This window comes from Trachemys scripta, chromosome 3, assembly GCF_013100865.1.
Source record: "Trachemys scripta elegans isolate TJP31775 chromosome 3, CAS_Tse_1.0, whole genome shotgun sequence".
Taxonomy (NCBI): Eukaryota; Metazoa; Chordata; order Testudines; family Emydidae; genus Trachemys; species Trachemys scripta.
The window spans coordinates 139,955,745-139,970,956 of record NC_048300.1 but is presented as its reverse complement, the minus strand read 5'-3'; the positions used below and the strand labels follow the sequence as shown (position 1 = coordinate 139,970,956).

At 38.1% G+C, this 15,212-nt stretch overlaps 1 protein-coding gene across 6 annotated transcripts in view; it reads right to left on the bottom strand.

The window, feature by feature from the left end:
* CEP162 (centrosomal protein 162) overlaps window positions 1–15,212 on the bottom strand; it is a 79,239-nt gene that overhangs the window by 40,661 nt on the left and 23,366 nt on the right. For 4 of the 6 annotated variants that reach the window (XR_004645190.1, XM_034766099.1, XM_034766105.1 and 1 more), the window contains exons 6-13: window positions 15,086–15,141; window positions 13,112–13,227; window positions 11,227–11,254; window positions 6,204–6,323; window positions 5,175–5,369; window positions 2,256–2,337; window positions 1,577–1,862; window positions 785–1,052 (exon numbers count right to left, since the gene is read on the bottom strand). Coding sequence is in view for 5 of the 6 variants with exons in the window: in XM_034766099.1 (XP_034621990.1) it covers window positions 785–1,052; window positions 1,577–1,862; window positions 2,256–2,337; window positions 5,175–5,369; window positions 6,204–6,323; window positions 11,227–11,254; window positions 13,112–13,227; window positions 15,086–15,141 (1,151 nt within the window). In the remaining variant the exon portion in view is untranslated. Of the gene's footprint in view, window positions 1–784; window positions 1,055–1,576; window positions 1,863–2,255; window positions 2,338–5,174; window positions 5,370–6,203; window positions 6,324–11,226; window positions 11,255–13,111; window positions 13,228–15,085; window positions 15,142–15,212 lie in introns of all 6 variants that reach the window. The other 2 variants (XM_034766103.1, XM_034766104.1) reach the window with 2 other exon arrangements.

Below are 15,212 nucleotides of genomic sequence, written 5' to 3'. Positions count from 1 at the left end.
CTGTTTTTGAAGGCAAAATTATTTTCTATTCAGTTGGTCAGCAATAGTTACATAAATCTAGTGGTGGAGCATGGGCTTTGAATAATTACATATGACTAGAGTAAAACATAATTTTTACTTGGGAACTACAGCAGGTCAAAAAATATTTTTTCCTTTCTATGGAAAATTTTGAATTTTCATAAGGAAATTGAAAATGTGTTTTGTTTTTTTTATAAAAAAGGTTTTTTTTAATTAAAAAACAATGGTTTTTGAGGACAGCAGGCACTTTCCATAAAAACTTGCATGTCGTCAAAATCGACAGAAGATTTGACTAGCCCAGTAAAGGAAGGTTTGAAATCCACATGTAAAATATGCTACAAAAGAAAGATTACATTTCTACAACGAGTTCTGGTAGGCCTATTCAAGCATAAACTGATTACATTTATTTTTCTTATTTTACTTTCGGACTGACTATGATATCCATGAGTCAGTGATATCAAAATGCATCAATCTGTTCAATGCAGAAAATATCATACAATCTGACTGCAATTTGAAAATATGATATCTAGGCCCACCCCTCAGGAACATGCAGGAATCCTGGGAATCTCTCGCTGATTTATTCTTTCAGGAAAAATTAACACTGCTATAAGACTCATCTTTAAGAAGTGGAAAAAGTACATCACATAAAATCTAACACTATTTTGTGCGTGTAACATCAAAACCAAAAGCTCTCTGGATTAAACAAAAATTAACTTCTGAACTCTTCATTTAAGATAAAATTATGTGTATAAAACTATCAGTTTACCTTTTTGCCTTGCTTTATCTGGAGGTGATTTGGCTTTCAAACTTGGCTTTTTGAGAGCTTCTTTTGATGCTCTCTTTTCACTAGTTGTGGGAAGTTGTTTTAAGGGTGAAGTGGGTTTACCATACCCAGAACTCCTAACCAATATATGAGGTCCAATGGGAAATTTCTTCTTATGTAAAGGAGCTGTACTTCTAGTGCTCTTGTGCATTATTTGCTTATTAATCACTGAATCCAATCCCTTGTTCCTCCAGGAGCTGGACTGACATGCCTGTGTAGAATAAGTATAGTTTGTAACAACCACATTAGACTATAATAAAATCTGAAGGTAACTTCAGTTTTATTCCTATTTAAATATAATTCTAGTAACTGAATACTGGGCCAGTTACAAGAGTTATACTTAAATAAACAGGAATAAAATTCCTGTTGGAGCTGAAAATGAATAATCCAAACCCAAACAAATGAATAATGTGTAATTCTACAAAAATCTAGAGTGCTTTTAAGGTAGTGAAAAGAAGCTATCACACTGAGAATAGAAAACTGCCTATTAGGTGGAACTGACAACAGAGCAGAGATGAAAAAGACCTATCAGGTCATCTTGGAAATTGGCATTCAGCTTTGGAGCCATGACCCTAATCAATAGATAGCAATAATGTTTTCTTGGGAATCCCCAAATTATGGATAGACTCTAAGCTCCTAAAAATATTTCTAGCAAATATGTTTGTAGAAACAATCTTCAAAATGTGATTTAAAATTATTTTTTAAACAGATAAAAGATAGCTAAATATTCCTTACCTTATTATTAATTTTGCTGTCCTGATGCAACAATGCAGAATCTTGTAGTACTGTTTGTCTCAAAAAGTCAAGCTGCTCTTTATCAATTTGGTCTTCTTTATCAGTCCCTTTTTGATGATTACCTTCATTTGCAGTTGCCTGGAGAAAAACACTCTCTTCTTCTTCACTATGTTTTTCAAACAAAGAATCTAAACTTTGCTTCTCCAGAACTGCATCATTTTTGAGTTCTTTAAATGGCAAATGGCTGACAAATTCAGCTGCTCTGTTGTCTGTTAGCTTTACTGGACTAAAAAATAAAAATAAAAGTGCATTTAACAAGACTTGCAATTTGCTTACAATTTTTTTTCTAAAATTGACACACAAATGCAATGTTATTTCCGTTGCCAGATCAAAAGACTGCTCATTTTTGAAATAGCTACTTGCAATACTTCTAAACTGTATTTACTAATGGAGTAAGTCTACTGGAAATAGATCTTGTTTTCAAAAGAGGCCAGACTAATTCAGACTACATATTCACTTTACACATCAGCACAAATGACACACAGTAGTACTAAATTATCTAGCACAATAAAATCTAGATTCCTAGCTCAAAAATTACCCTAGTTATTCAGAAAGATGATTTTCACAAATAATTTATGGGTATTAAGATGTTAAAACATGCATTTTCTAAAACAAATACCTTACAGGCTCCAGGTCAAAGCCTCTCACATGAGATGAATCTGCTCTAATGGGTTTCATCAATTCCTCTACGGTGAGCAAATCTAAGGAGTGGAATAAATTATTAATTTTAAGTATAATATTTAATACACAGTAATAAACTAGTTTTTTTTTAATTATTACAACTTTGAGTGGGTGATAGATTTAGAAAACATATTTGTATCAAATGCTATAACTGAGTATTTGACAAAAATATCACGTATCTTTCTGAAACATGCCCCTTACTGATTTAACTTGGCAACAAATAGATTCCAAGATATCTATCATGTAAATAATTCAGTGATGTTGAAGAAAAAAAAAAAAAAAAAACTTGTCTCAACTGTAAAAGTAACTTCTAACACAAAAGTGTCAGAATCATTAATTTTGAGTGGGGTGGTATTTTTTGTCTTGTTTTTACAAGCACCCTCATTGTCCAGAAACTACATACAATCTCTCAGGTTTTATTCAGATATTTTAAGTTAGGCACAGGTATTCCAAATGGGTATCATTCTGCTTGATTAGTGCATAAAATATTTATTGGCATTTTTAACTTAAATCGCTAACTACGTTTTAAGTGCTGTATTGAACAAACTGATAAGGATAATACAAAATCAGTAATAAATGAAAGCTATTAACTTGAACCTCATTAAAAAGCAAACAAAAGAGATACTGAGCTAAACTCTGACAAACAGTAGTGTATAATTCTCCAAAATCTCTAGTGCTTCTAAGGTAGTGAAAAGAAATCACAGACAGAAAATAGAAATGGAAAAGACACACTAGGCCATCTCAGAAAATGGTGTAAATTAGGAATAACTCTCAATTCCTTGGTGTATCTAAGAGCAGAATTTAGCTGTTAATGTTTGTCACATAGAAAAAGTGGGTAGAGAAGATCTTGTTTCTAAGCTTTAAAAAGGGTGTTACAAATACAAAGCAAATGAAAATCTTTTCTTAAAATAGAACTTTATGTAGTACGAATCTTTGTAGGCCAGATCCTACCCTCCTGTGGTAAAACCCATGGGAGAGAGCTGTTGGGGAAGGAGGTCTTTGCAAACATTGGCTCCTGTAGATTTCCCTATATTGTCTCATTCAAGTCTGTGTTGGGTAAGGAAATCAGAGCTGTCCCAGAACATGACAGATCCCCTGGGATCTGCAGGCGGCCATCCACATGGAGATCCTTTACCTCTGCATCAGCTGTGGCCCCCACTAGCTCTTCCTTGGCAATACAATGCTATTGGAGAACTCTGTTCGCCCTGGATGCCTTTAGGATGCAAGGAGGGTGCTTAATAGAAAGATAACTGTATCAGACTATATTATCCTTGCTGGGAATGTGCAACTTGCCTTCTCATCCCTATCACCTGTGTAGTCTTCACCCTCTCTACCACTGTAGATCATGATCTGGTGTAGCACTCTCTAAGAATTTGAGTAGAAGAGAAGAGATAGTGCCACTGATGTGGCTAATCCCCCATCTTGTGGGAGTAGAGATTCACACGCTGAAGATCCACTCCCTGGTTGGATTTCAGGGAGAAGATCAAGAGTCAAATTTTCAAAAGTGACTAAGTGATTCTGGAGCTTAAGTCCCATTTTCAAAAAGCACTTAGAAACTCAAGTCCCACTCAGTATGACAGACTTAGGCATTTAGGAGAAAAGCTGGTCAGAAAAATTCCAACAAAATATTGTGTGTCAAAATTTTCTGATACATGGAAATCAAAATATTTCAAGGAAACAGTTTGAATCTGACAAACTTCTGACAGAACCCAGGAAGGTTCCTGGTCATCTCATCTGCCTGGATTCTCAGCAGTGGGGCTTGCGGGTAGGATGAAATGCAGCTGGAACCCTGGAAGACCCAGCTCAGCCAGGAGCCTCAGAGCTGTCACTCCCAGGGTTCCAGCTTCAACCCACCAAGCATGTTAGAAAGGACCCAAGGCTTCCCAGGTCCTGGCAGATCACCATATGGGCTGCAATGAAGCCAGGAACCCTGGCAACCACAGACTGAAATTGACATGATTTTTGTTAGATCCATAGCTGCCCTTCAGTGAATAGCAGCAGTGAAGCTGACAAGACTTTTGTCAAGTTAAAAGGTCTGGTCAGTTTCACCGCTGTTATTCAGTGATGGACAGCAGTGAACCTGATAAGAATCATGTCAATTTCAGTCTGCAACTGCCAAGGCATCATGGGTACCAGCTTCCCTGCAGCCTGCCAAAGAGGCAGCTGGGGATCCCAGGAGCACATTTTGTTTCAGAAACACCAGATTTTGGTGTTTCCAAAATGAAATGTTGCAGGATTTCAGTTCTGTGAAAATCTGTCCCACGTCAGAATTTAAAAAAATTATGAAAACTCTAAAGTTTTCAAATAACTGTAATTAGGTTTCCCAGCCACCTCTACTTGTGAGCCTAAGACGCTCTTGAAAATGGGACTCAGACTCTTCTGAAAAATTTTACCCCTAGGCTTATATATTTTACTTGTGTATGTGATATTACAGTTTTGTTTTTTCAATTTTTAAAACGAGATTTGTTTTATGCAGTAGAGAATATTGGAGTCAATAATAAATGCATAAATGCTTTAAGTTTTAGCTCTTTTGTTTGAAATCATTCCTTTAAGTAACTTGAACACACTTCTCATGTGTAACTTAAGCACAACCCAAAACATACACTGATTTTACATGATTTGAACAAGAAAGGAATTATACAAAGATTATATACTCAAGATTAGTGGAGCATGAGCAATTCAGTCCATATTACCAGAAACCACAGCTCTTTTAACCTAAAATAAATGGCAAATGGCTGCACTCTGTACTAGTTCTATCCACAGAGTTTGAATGTATCATTTCCATAATGTAGTAATGTCAACTAAGGAAAGGCAATAGATGGGAAATCACAACGCTGCTTCCATGTGCAGTATCTACCTGATTCAGTAGTTGAGATGTTTTTTGCACAGTCTTCGTTGTTTTGTGAAGCATCTTGTACTGGGCACTCTGCATTTTCCATCGCACTAAGATTAATTCTTTGCTCATCTGTGTCTCCTAGAGACTGATCAATATGACAATAGGCCTGCTGTAATGCTTCAATATCACTGTTAGTTTGTCCATAGGAAATACCTGCTGGAAATTAACAATCACAAAATGCAGGGAACTGGAAATTCGTTAGAGAAACAATTAGTAAACTCAACACATTGGAACCATAAGTTTCAGTTACTAGCATGATCTATTAACAGATAAATAGAACAACATTGTGACAAAGTAATGAGAAAAAGAAAAGAAATCCAACAATTTACTTTTCCTCTCTTGACTCACAATTTCAAAATTTACAGGGAGCAACTATTGCTGAAAACAGCAAACTTCATTTTAACTAGGAAAGTGTTTATTAAACAATACTTGCTCTTCTCTAAAGTCTTTTCTCTGCAATTATAGGTGTTTCTATTTTTACATATATTTTCACTACTAAAACTCACACAAATGAGAAATATATTTTGTTAGATTAAATACAGTGTGCCTATGATGAAATAAGTGTATTGTAAGTCTTCATGGAGTTATATATTTTCTCATTGTTTTGACTTCTCTCTCCCATGACAGTTTCAAGTACAATTAAAATTTTAGCTGCTGTAAATGTCTATTTCTGACTTCTAAATGAAATTCAATTGCTAAAGTGTGGGTGTGGGTGTTTGAGAAAGCAGCTTGCAGTGATCAAGAAAGAATAAAAGAAAATATTTAAAACTTAAGTATCAGTTGTCTAGAAAAGGCCTTCATGAAAAAAAATTTAAGCCTGACAAGAAAAAAATATTTCCTTCCTCAAGATTTTGGACATTACCAACCAGGGCTTGATTTGCATAGGGAATGTAGAATTTCCTTATTTCCTCTATCCAATCCTCTGGAGCCATCAAGTCTTCAGCTAAAATAGAGTCTAAAACAAAACAAGACAAGACAAAGCAGCCTTACCAGTTCTATTTATTTCATCCTTAGTGACGTCAGGTGTCTCATGTTCAGTCACTGCTGCATCTTGCTGTTCAATGACCTTTTGGGTTTCCATGGTAGAGTCTTGTGAATCAAGCAACACAACTAAAAGGATACAAAGAGATAAACCTGGGACTTTAGAGAACACTGTCACTGATTTGATATTATACTTTCTCCATCCTGCCCCAGTGGATGCAGAATAAAATTTTAATCAGTTAGGAATAGATTGGCATCTTGCGATTCGTCATGCGTATGGGACAGTTCCTTGTTGCACTTCCACCAGCAGCAAAGCAGGCCTTTTCAGTCTCTGCTTCCCTCTTGCTCCTTGGGGGAAGCAAGCTGCTCCAGCTCCTTTCCCAGTTCAGCTTCCCTGCCCACTCTGCTCCAAACCAGCTCAGTTGTGCTGGCTGGCACACTAGAAAAGAGGAGCTAAGGCTCAATCCACACCCCATTCCTGCCTACCCACCTGCATGGGAGAGGAAGTAGTGGCTTAGCTATTGCTATTTCCCCACCGTGCTGTGACAAGCAACGCGAGTAGCCAAATGGGTGTACACACCCAGGGCGCCGGCTCCAGGGTTTTTGCCGCCCCAAGCGGCAGGAAAAAAAAAAGCCGCGATCGTGATCGGCGGCAGCTCCACTGCACCGCTTTCTTCTTCAGCAGCAATTTGGCGGCAGGTCCTTCCCTCCGAGAGGGACAGGGACCCTCTGCTGAATTGCCGCCGAAGAGCCCGACGTGCTGCCCCTTCCCCTTGGCCACCCCAAGCACCTGTTGCTCAGCTGGTGCCTGGAGCTGGCCCTGAACACAGCCTTACGCTACACTGCACAGATAGGCTCATGAGTAAGCCCTTTAGTTAACCCTCATGAATTAAGCCCTCACTTGGTTTTATTACTAATAGGACTTTACCATTTATCCCTTCAAATTCAGGATTAGCATACTTGAACATAAAATAGATAAAATAGACTGTTAGAATAGTTAATATTTTGTTAACCCACCAACAGATATTTTGTTACTGATGCAGGCCTTGCTGGAGCCCTAGGCATAGCTAACAGTGTGACTCAAAGGATATGGACCACAGTAGGGCTGGCCATGGCAACATAACTAATACACTAGATCAGTGGTCTCCAAAGTAGGAGGATCTTTGGGGGTGCGTGGCAGTTCGGGCGGGAGTCCGAGCGGCTTTTTTTTTTTTTTTTTGCTTTGACAAAAGTGGTAGAGCTGGCGCGGCATGGGGTGCATGCTCAAAATTTTTTTACCGATAGGGGTGCGCGATCAAAAAAAATTTGGAGACCACTACACTAGATACTGGCTAACCAAGTAAGCACACTCCTGACCTGAGAGGAAGTAACTACGTAAATATATTCCAGGAAGTTAATACAAATACACCACAACCTAGCACAAGATAAAATGGTTTGACAGAGTAACGAATAGGAGTGTTTTGTCTGAGACATCAGAAGCAAGGTACAAGGGAAGGTAACAAACTGATGTCACGAAACACATGAGGTGGTACATAAATTGTTTAACCCAGTTGTTTGTCTCAGTCTATAAATGTCAGGGCACCTCGCCTTAATCTTTTGTGTGGCCGAGGGGACAACAGAAATTCCCGCTGTCTGAGCCACTCCTTGCCACGGGGCACTCACGTGTTAACGTACTTGTGCAAGTTGTGAGAGTCGTTAGGACCGTGCCTAGAGGGCAATAAACCTGGCTGCGTGCCTTAGTCACTGAACCATGCCTGTTAGAGTGACCAGATAGCAAGTGTGAAAAATCGGGACAGGGGGTAGGGGGTAATAGGAGCCTATATAAGACAAAGCCCCAAATATCGGGACCGTCCCTATAAAATCGGGACATCTGGTCACCCTAATGCCTGTGGTCTTTCTCTATGAGTAACATCGAGGTCTGCTGAATTAGCAGGCTGAGCTTTCTGCTTGTGCTGGTAACACCGAAGCTCCAAGAACAGAAGCACTGAGCAGCTGTAACAGCTTAGCAACCTTGACCGTGTTGCCGCAACAACATTCCTCCGCACTTATGAACTGACTAAAGACAGTTCATTTGTTAGACCCCCACATGTTTTGTAGACACACCAAACAACAACATGCCTCACTATAACAACTTTACTCTAAAGGACTCTCCAAAAATCAGCATGATTTTTTTTTTTAAATTGCCAAAATAAAACTCATTTAGCAGTTTCCGAATTATTTAAACCCCCCTTTTTGGAGGGAGGAGACAAGTGAGAATAGGAAAAACGTTCTGTTAATTTCTGAAAGACTTCCTGTGCACCTCATGATCACTTCACTCCTAGACAGCTGGGTAAGCAAGCTACAGATTTCCTTCTTCACTCTGGTAAAGGAGACCGTTGTAGAAGTGACCAATAATAAAATATCCATTTCTCCAGAAGTGGGTGTGTTATGACTGGAGGTCAGAGAGCTAGACAACAAGGTTAAGATTTTCAAAGACAACTAAGGAATTTAGTTATAACTCCCACTGAAATGAATAAGGCTGGATCCCTAGCTGGCTCTGAAAAAACTCAACCCAAGTTTTTTGGGTTGGTGGCTTTGGCTTTCAACAGGTAGGTCACAAAAAGCATGTAAAACACCGGTGTCCAACCTTCCAGCACAGGACCAAAAATATTACATCAAACTATCAAGGGGTTATAATCAGGAGGAAAGGGGCAGTTTAAGCTGCTATCTTTTCTGCTTTGATCCCTAACTTTAGGTTCAAAGATGCTCAATTGCTCCCACCCTGCCAAGTATCAGTTGGGCTTGGAGAAGGAAGCTGGGGCTTCCATAATCAAGTCCTGTTTTTAGAACATAAGAACAGCCATACTGGGTCAGACTAAAGGTGCATCTAGCCGAGTATCCTATCTTCCAACAGTGGCCAATGCCAGGTGCCCCAGAGGGAATGAACAGAACGGGTAGTCATCAAGTGATCCATCCCGTCACCCATTCCAAGCTTCTGGCAAACAAAGGCTAGGGACACCATCCCTGCCCATCCTAGCTAATAGCCATTGATGGACCTATCCTCCATGAACTTATCTAGTTCTTTTTTGAACCCTGTTATAGTCTCGGCCTTCACAAAATTCTCTGGCAAGGTGCTCCACAAGTTGACTATGCCTTGTGTGAAAAAAATACTTCCTTTTGTTTGTTTTAAACCTGCTGCCTATTAATATCATTTGATGAGCCCTAGTTCTTGTGTTATGAGGAGTAAATAATACTTATTTACTTTCTCCACACCAGTCATGATTTTATGGACCTCTATCATATCCCTACCTTAGTCGTCTCTTTTCCAAGCTAAAAAGTCCCAGTTTTATTAATCTCTCCTCATTTGGCAGCCGTTCCATACACCTAATCATTTTTGTTGCCCTTTTCTGAACCTTTTCCAATTCCAATATATCTTTTTTTGATATGGGGCAACGACATCTGCACACAGTATTCAAGATGTGGGTGTACCATGGATTTATATAGAGGCAATATGATATTTTCTGTCTTATCTATCCCTTTCTTAATGATTCCCAACATTCTGTTAAATGTTTTGACTGCCACTGCACATTGAGTGGATGTTTTCAGAGAACTGTCCAGGACTCCAAGATCTCTTTCTTAACGTAAGAACAGCCGTACCGGGTCAGACCAAAGGTCCACCTAGCCCAGTATCCTGTCTACCGACAGTGGCCAATGCCAGGTGCCCTAGAGGGAGTGGACCTAACAGGCAATGATCAAGTGATCTCTCTCCTGCCATCCATCTCCATCCTCTGACAAACAGAGGCTAGGGACACCATTTCTTACCCATCCTGGCTAATAGCCATTAATGGACTTAACCACCATGAATTTATCCAGTTCTCTTTTAAATGCTGTTATAGTCCTAGCCTTCACAACCTCCTCAGGTAACGAGTTCCACAAGTTGACTGTGCGCTGCATGAAGAAGAACTTCCTTGTATTTGTTTTAAACCTGCTGCCTATTAATTTCATTTGGTGACCCCTAGTTCTTGTATTATGGGAATAAGTAAATAACTTTTCCTTATCCACTTTCTCCACATCACTCATGATTTTATATACCTCTATCATATCCCCTCTTAGTCTCTCCTCTTTTCCAAGCTGAAGAGTCCTAGCCTCTTTAATCTCTCCTCATATGGGACCCGTTCCAAAGCCCTAATCATTTTAGTTGCCCTTTTCTGAACCTTTTCTAATGCCAGTATATGTTTTTTGAGATGAGGAGACCACATCTGTACGCAGTATTCAAGATGTGGGCGCATCATCGATTTATATAAGGGGAATAATATACTCTCAGTCTTATTCTCTATCCCCTTTTTTAATGATCCCTAACATCCTGTTTGCTTTTTTGACCGCCTCTGCACACTGTGTGGACATCTTCAGAGAACTATCCATGACGACTCCAAGATCTTTTTCCTGACTTGTTGTAGCTAAATTACCCCCATCATATTGTATGTATACTTGGGGTTATTTTTTCCAACGTGCATTACTTTACATTTATCCACATTAAATTTCATTTGCCATTTTGTTGCCCAATCATTTAGTTTTGTGAGATCTTTTTGAAGTTCGTCACAGTCTGCTTTGGTCTTAACTATCTTGAGCAGTTTAGTATTATCTGCAAACTTTGCCACCTCACTGTTTACCCCTTTCTCCAGATCATTTATAAATACGTTGAATAGGTTTGGTCCGAGGACTGACCCTTGGGGAACACCACTAGTTACCCCTCTCAATTCTGAAAATTTACCATTAATTCCTACCCTTTGTTCCCAGTCTTTTAACCAGTTCTCAATCCAGGAAAGGACCTTCCCTTTTATCCCATGACAGCTTAATTTACGTAAGATATTGAATTTTTGGTGAAAAATTAGAGACTGTGCTGAGGCCTATTTAAAAATTAAGACATATGGATCATCCTTAAATACTTCAGTCCATGATTAGGGAGCAGTAAATTCACATACAGAAATAAAACAGATTTACTTGCTATATGTTTTACAAATATTTTCACGCTACTGCAAGTTTAAATTTTTACCTTTAGCCAGCATGCCAGTCTTTTCATCCTAAAACAATTGAAACAGTGAAGGATAGTTACTTTGTGAATTTGAAAAAACAAAATAAGTTTATCTTTAAAGAGATTAAAAGTTTGATTTAGTTCATGTGCAGTTCAATATTTATAGTATGAGTTTAAGCTGTGCAACTGCTTGGAGCACTATGTAGTTATGATACAAATAGATGAACTGGAACCATACATCTTCCCCGTTCTTTTACTCTGCTTCCCCCTTTGGAGTGAGATGGAACTAGATGCTAAAAATGTTATTGCAAATTACAATACAAGAAAATCAGAAAACACCAAGTTAGTGTCCTTATTACAGCATTCATTTTGTACTTCCTAACTGCTTTGCCTTCAAATTTGAAGCCTTAAAGTGGTATGAACATGGGCGGAGGTGCGGATTGTGGTTTTGCATTTATTAGGACTAGCATTTCAACTAATACTTTTTTTTGTTTGTTTTTAAAAACAAGCTACAAAAATTTGAGGGTCATCAACTGAAGATGAATGTGAGCTGTTCTAGACAACAGAATGTAATGTAGATAAGCTGTAATCACATACATGGTACGCCCTACTAAATAAAGTTTACCTCTACTATGTTGCACTGAATTTTTTAAAGAATTTTGCTCAGAAATAAGAATCATTTTATGCACCTGTGTTTTGTTATTCAGTCTTAAGGGACCAGAAGCATCTGAAAATAGGTTTAGCTCATTTTCTATAGATGTGGTACAGTGCGTGGATACCACACAAAATATCCTTACAAAGACTTATTGTCTTTAATTTTGCATTGAAGGTTTACCTCTTGGTCTCATTGTTTTGCTTACATAAAACACATTGGGTCCAATTCTTGGACCAAAAGGGTAGGAAAAGGTGACTTTATACCACGTTTTAGGCCCCTGGATTTTAGGGTGATCCTGGGATGGTTTGGCCCTGGTGAAAATTAGACCAGCCTCAGAACTGCTCTAACCTAGGCCAAGTGATCCCAAAAAAGCTGTTGCAGCAATCATAAATAGCCAGAACATACAGCCACTCCGGCCATGCCTTCTATGCCAAGGGCAGCTGGGAACAGGTATAGAGCTACTGCACCTTCTCCATGACACTCCGGCATTCCCCTACAGTCACAGAATTCCAGGTGGCTAGATCCACTAGGTTCATCATTGATGATACAAATAGTCTTGACCACCCCTTCACAAGTCATCCAGCAGGTCACTAGCCAACAGGTGTATGCACTGTTTGGGAGAAGGGGTGGAAAGGAAAAGTTTGATTCCTCTTTTCATTCTAAAGTTCTATGGGCCAGAGGCTTTCCTTTTCCTGAAGAGCTCAATAGCTTTTTCGCCCCTTCCCCAGGCCTCTCCACAAAGAAATATTTTAAGATACAGAAATGTATATAAGTATGATATAATGTATTACTTGAAATGACAAGCTCCTTGTCATTGTGAAGCTCTGTGCAGTGCTTTTAAGTACTGCACTTACCATCTGTGATCGTTGACTCAAAATGCAAATAAGCATGTACTGTAGATATGTCAAGGGTTGATTCTGACCATCAAGATCAAACCACTAGGAAGAGTACATTCTTCATGGAAAAATAATCACACCAAATACCTCTATTCTTCCTTGTATGTAATGCAAGTACATTTAAAAAACTATAGCTACTTGTGGTCTTTTACGTGTACATTTGTGTACTTGTAGATCTCTATAAACTCAAACAAGTAGTTTAAAAGCTCAGACAATTAGTTTAAAATGATAGATTTTTAAGAAGCGTTTAAAAACTAGCAGTTTGGTCTTTGTCAGAATTATGAACATCTTTAAAGCAGATAGACATTTGCTGCTATGCTTGACACCACAAAATTCAACATTTTAAATATTATACCTGCCCTTGAATACTTAAATCAGCATCTGATCTGACAGTTTGCTCAACTTGGTTATCTTCATTTTTAGAAGGATAATCAGATTCAGTCTCATCTTCAAAATCTTCACTGTAATTGCCTGAAGTATAATTAAGCAGGAAATAAATATGATTTTTTTTTTTTTTAAGGATACAGGCAGTGTCAGGAAAATGCTTTGCTAACAACAAATACAAAACAAGCTCTGTGAGCAACACAGTAACAAAAATTAGCATGAAGAATAAATCATGTATAGTCCCTCCAAATTAAAATGAGTACATAGTGTAATTGCTACAAACAGGATTGTCCACCATTCCCAATGATATTTTTGTTTGACATTTGAGGATTCAAAATGTATACTTTAGTTTCTGATTATGTAGTACAATTGTTACTATACGAGTTTCACTATAAAAAATTATAAGACTATAATTATAGTCTATACATAAATATATACATATACACACACACTACAATAACTATATAGGAACTAAATTGTTACTATAAGAACTTCTATTCTTTTAGCTTTGTAAAACTACAAATTTATTTTAACATTTCTATTATAACTCTTGAACTGACAATGCACCCATACATTTTAAAGAAAGACTATTTCCTTTAAAAAGAAGAACAGGAGTACTTGTGGCACCTTAGGGACTAACAAATTTGTTAGAGCATAAGCTTTCGTGGACTACAGCCCACTTCTTCGGATGCATATTAGAGCTTATGCTCTAATAAATTTGTTAGTCTCTAAGGTGCCACAAGTACTCCTGTTCTTCTTTTTGCGGATACAGACTAACATGGCTGCTACTCTGAAACCTGTCATTATTTCCTTTAGTTAGTTAAAGTTTGCAAATACACATTTTACTTAGATTTAATAAGAGTTTCTTTATGTTTATTAAATTCAAAGTTTCCAAAATGGATTTCTGGACAGGTCAGCTAAACAATTAATTAATTCCATCTTAAAAAGGAATTTGCCCTTTTAGTAGAATAGATTAAGAGGCCAGTATGGAATAAAATGGATAAACCAAGAAAGAGCACAAGTAAGGGGAGAGGGAGGAGCAGCAGCACAGTGAAAGGGAAAAGTAGAGAAGGGCTAAGAGGGGCAGTGTGTCAATTTGAAGAATCTACAATTTATGAATTTGGTGTGAGATTATGAACTCTCTGTATGTGTCTTTACCAAGCTCCTAACTCCATTTTGATTGTGCAGCCCTTTTCCTTCTCTGTTCTTTTACTTCCATGTTGGACTGAAATTTCAAGTGGGAGTTATACAGGGCTGACAATAGAGGTCGTTAAACTGGGATCCGTCTCTAAACATCCTAGACAAGAGGCAGGTTCTTGCCGGGCAGAACTGGTTTATCAGGGTAGATGTCGCCTGGAAACCAAGCTACCTGCGAGGTTCTGATCACCTGAGGAGGCTGATCTGGGAATCACCTGTAAAGTTATAAAAGGCAGATCCCAAGTCCTTATTAGTACAGACAATAAGAAAATCACCTTGACATTCAAATAAAAACAGGTTGCATCCATTGGGATGAATATTGATGTGGAAGAAAGCCAGATGAAAGATCACCTGGTTCCCATAATACCCCCACTACTCTACCTTTCAATGGTGTTGCTATATTATCTTGTCTATTTGGAATATGAAAAAGGAGAGGAGCCTCAAATTTTCTGGCTCACCATCTATGAAGTAGGGGACAAACAAAAGTTTTAAATTGTATTTCCTTTCCAGGAAATGTGGAGATCCTGCTCTACTCAGATATTCCAACATGCATTTTTCTGATGACTTCAGTAGCTTCTATAATTAACACTAGTGCAGGGAGTTCACCTTTTGTTAATTATTCAACAGTTTTGTAAAATTTTCTCTATTCTTAGTTTACACTGTTGGGTATAAAGTAATGCCAAAAAGAAGAAACTCCACAAATTAAACAAGAAAATGTAAGTATTATATGTGAAGATAAGACTATTACCACATTTCTCTTCATGTTTAGATTCATCTTCCACTTGTTCTACATTTTGTTCATTGCTGAGGGGAAAAAACCAAAAAAACCCAAGAATGTTACTGTCTCCCTTGTCATTTATGAGCACCAATTTAGA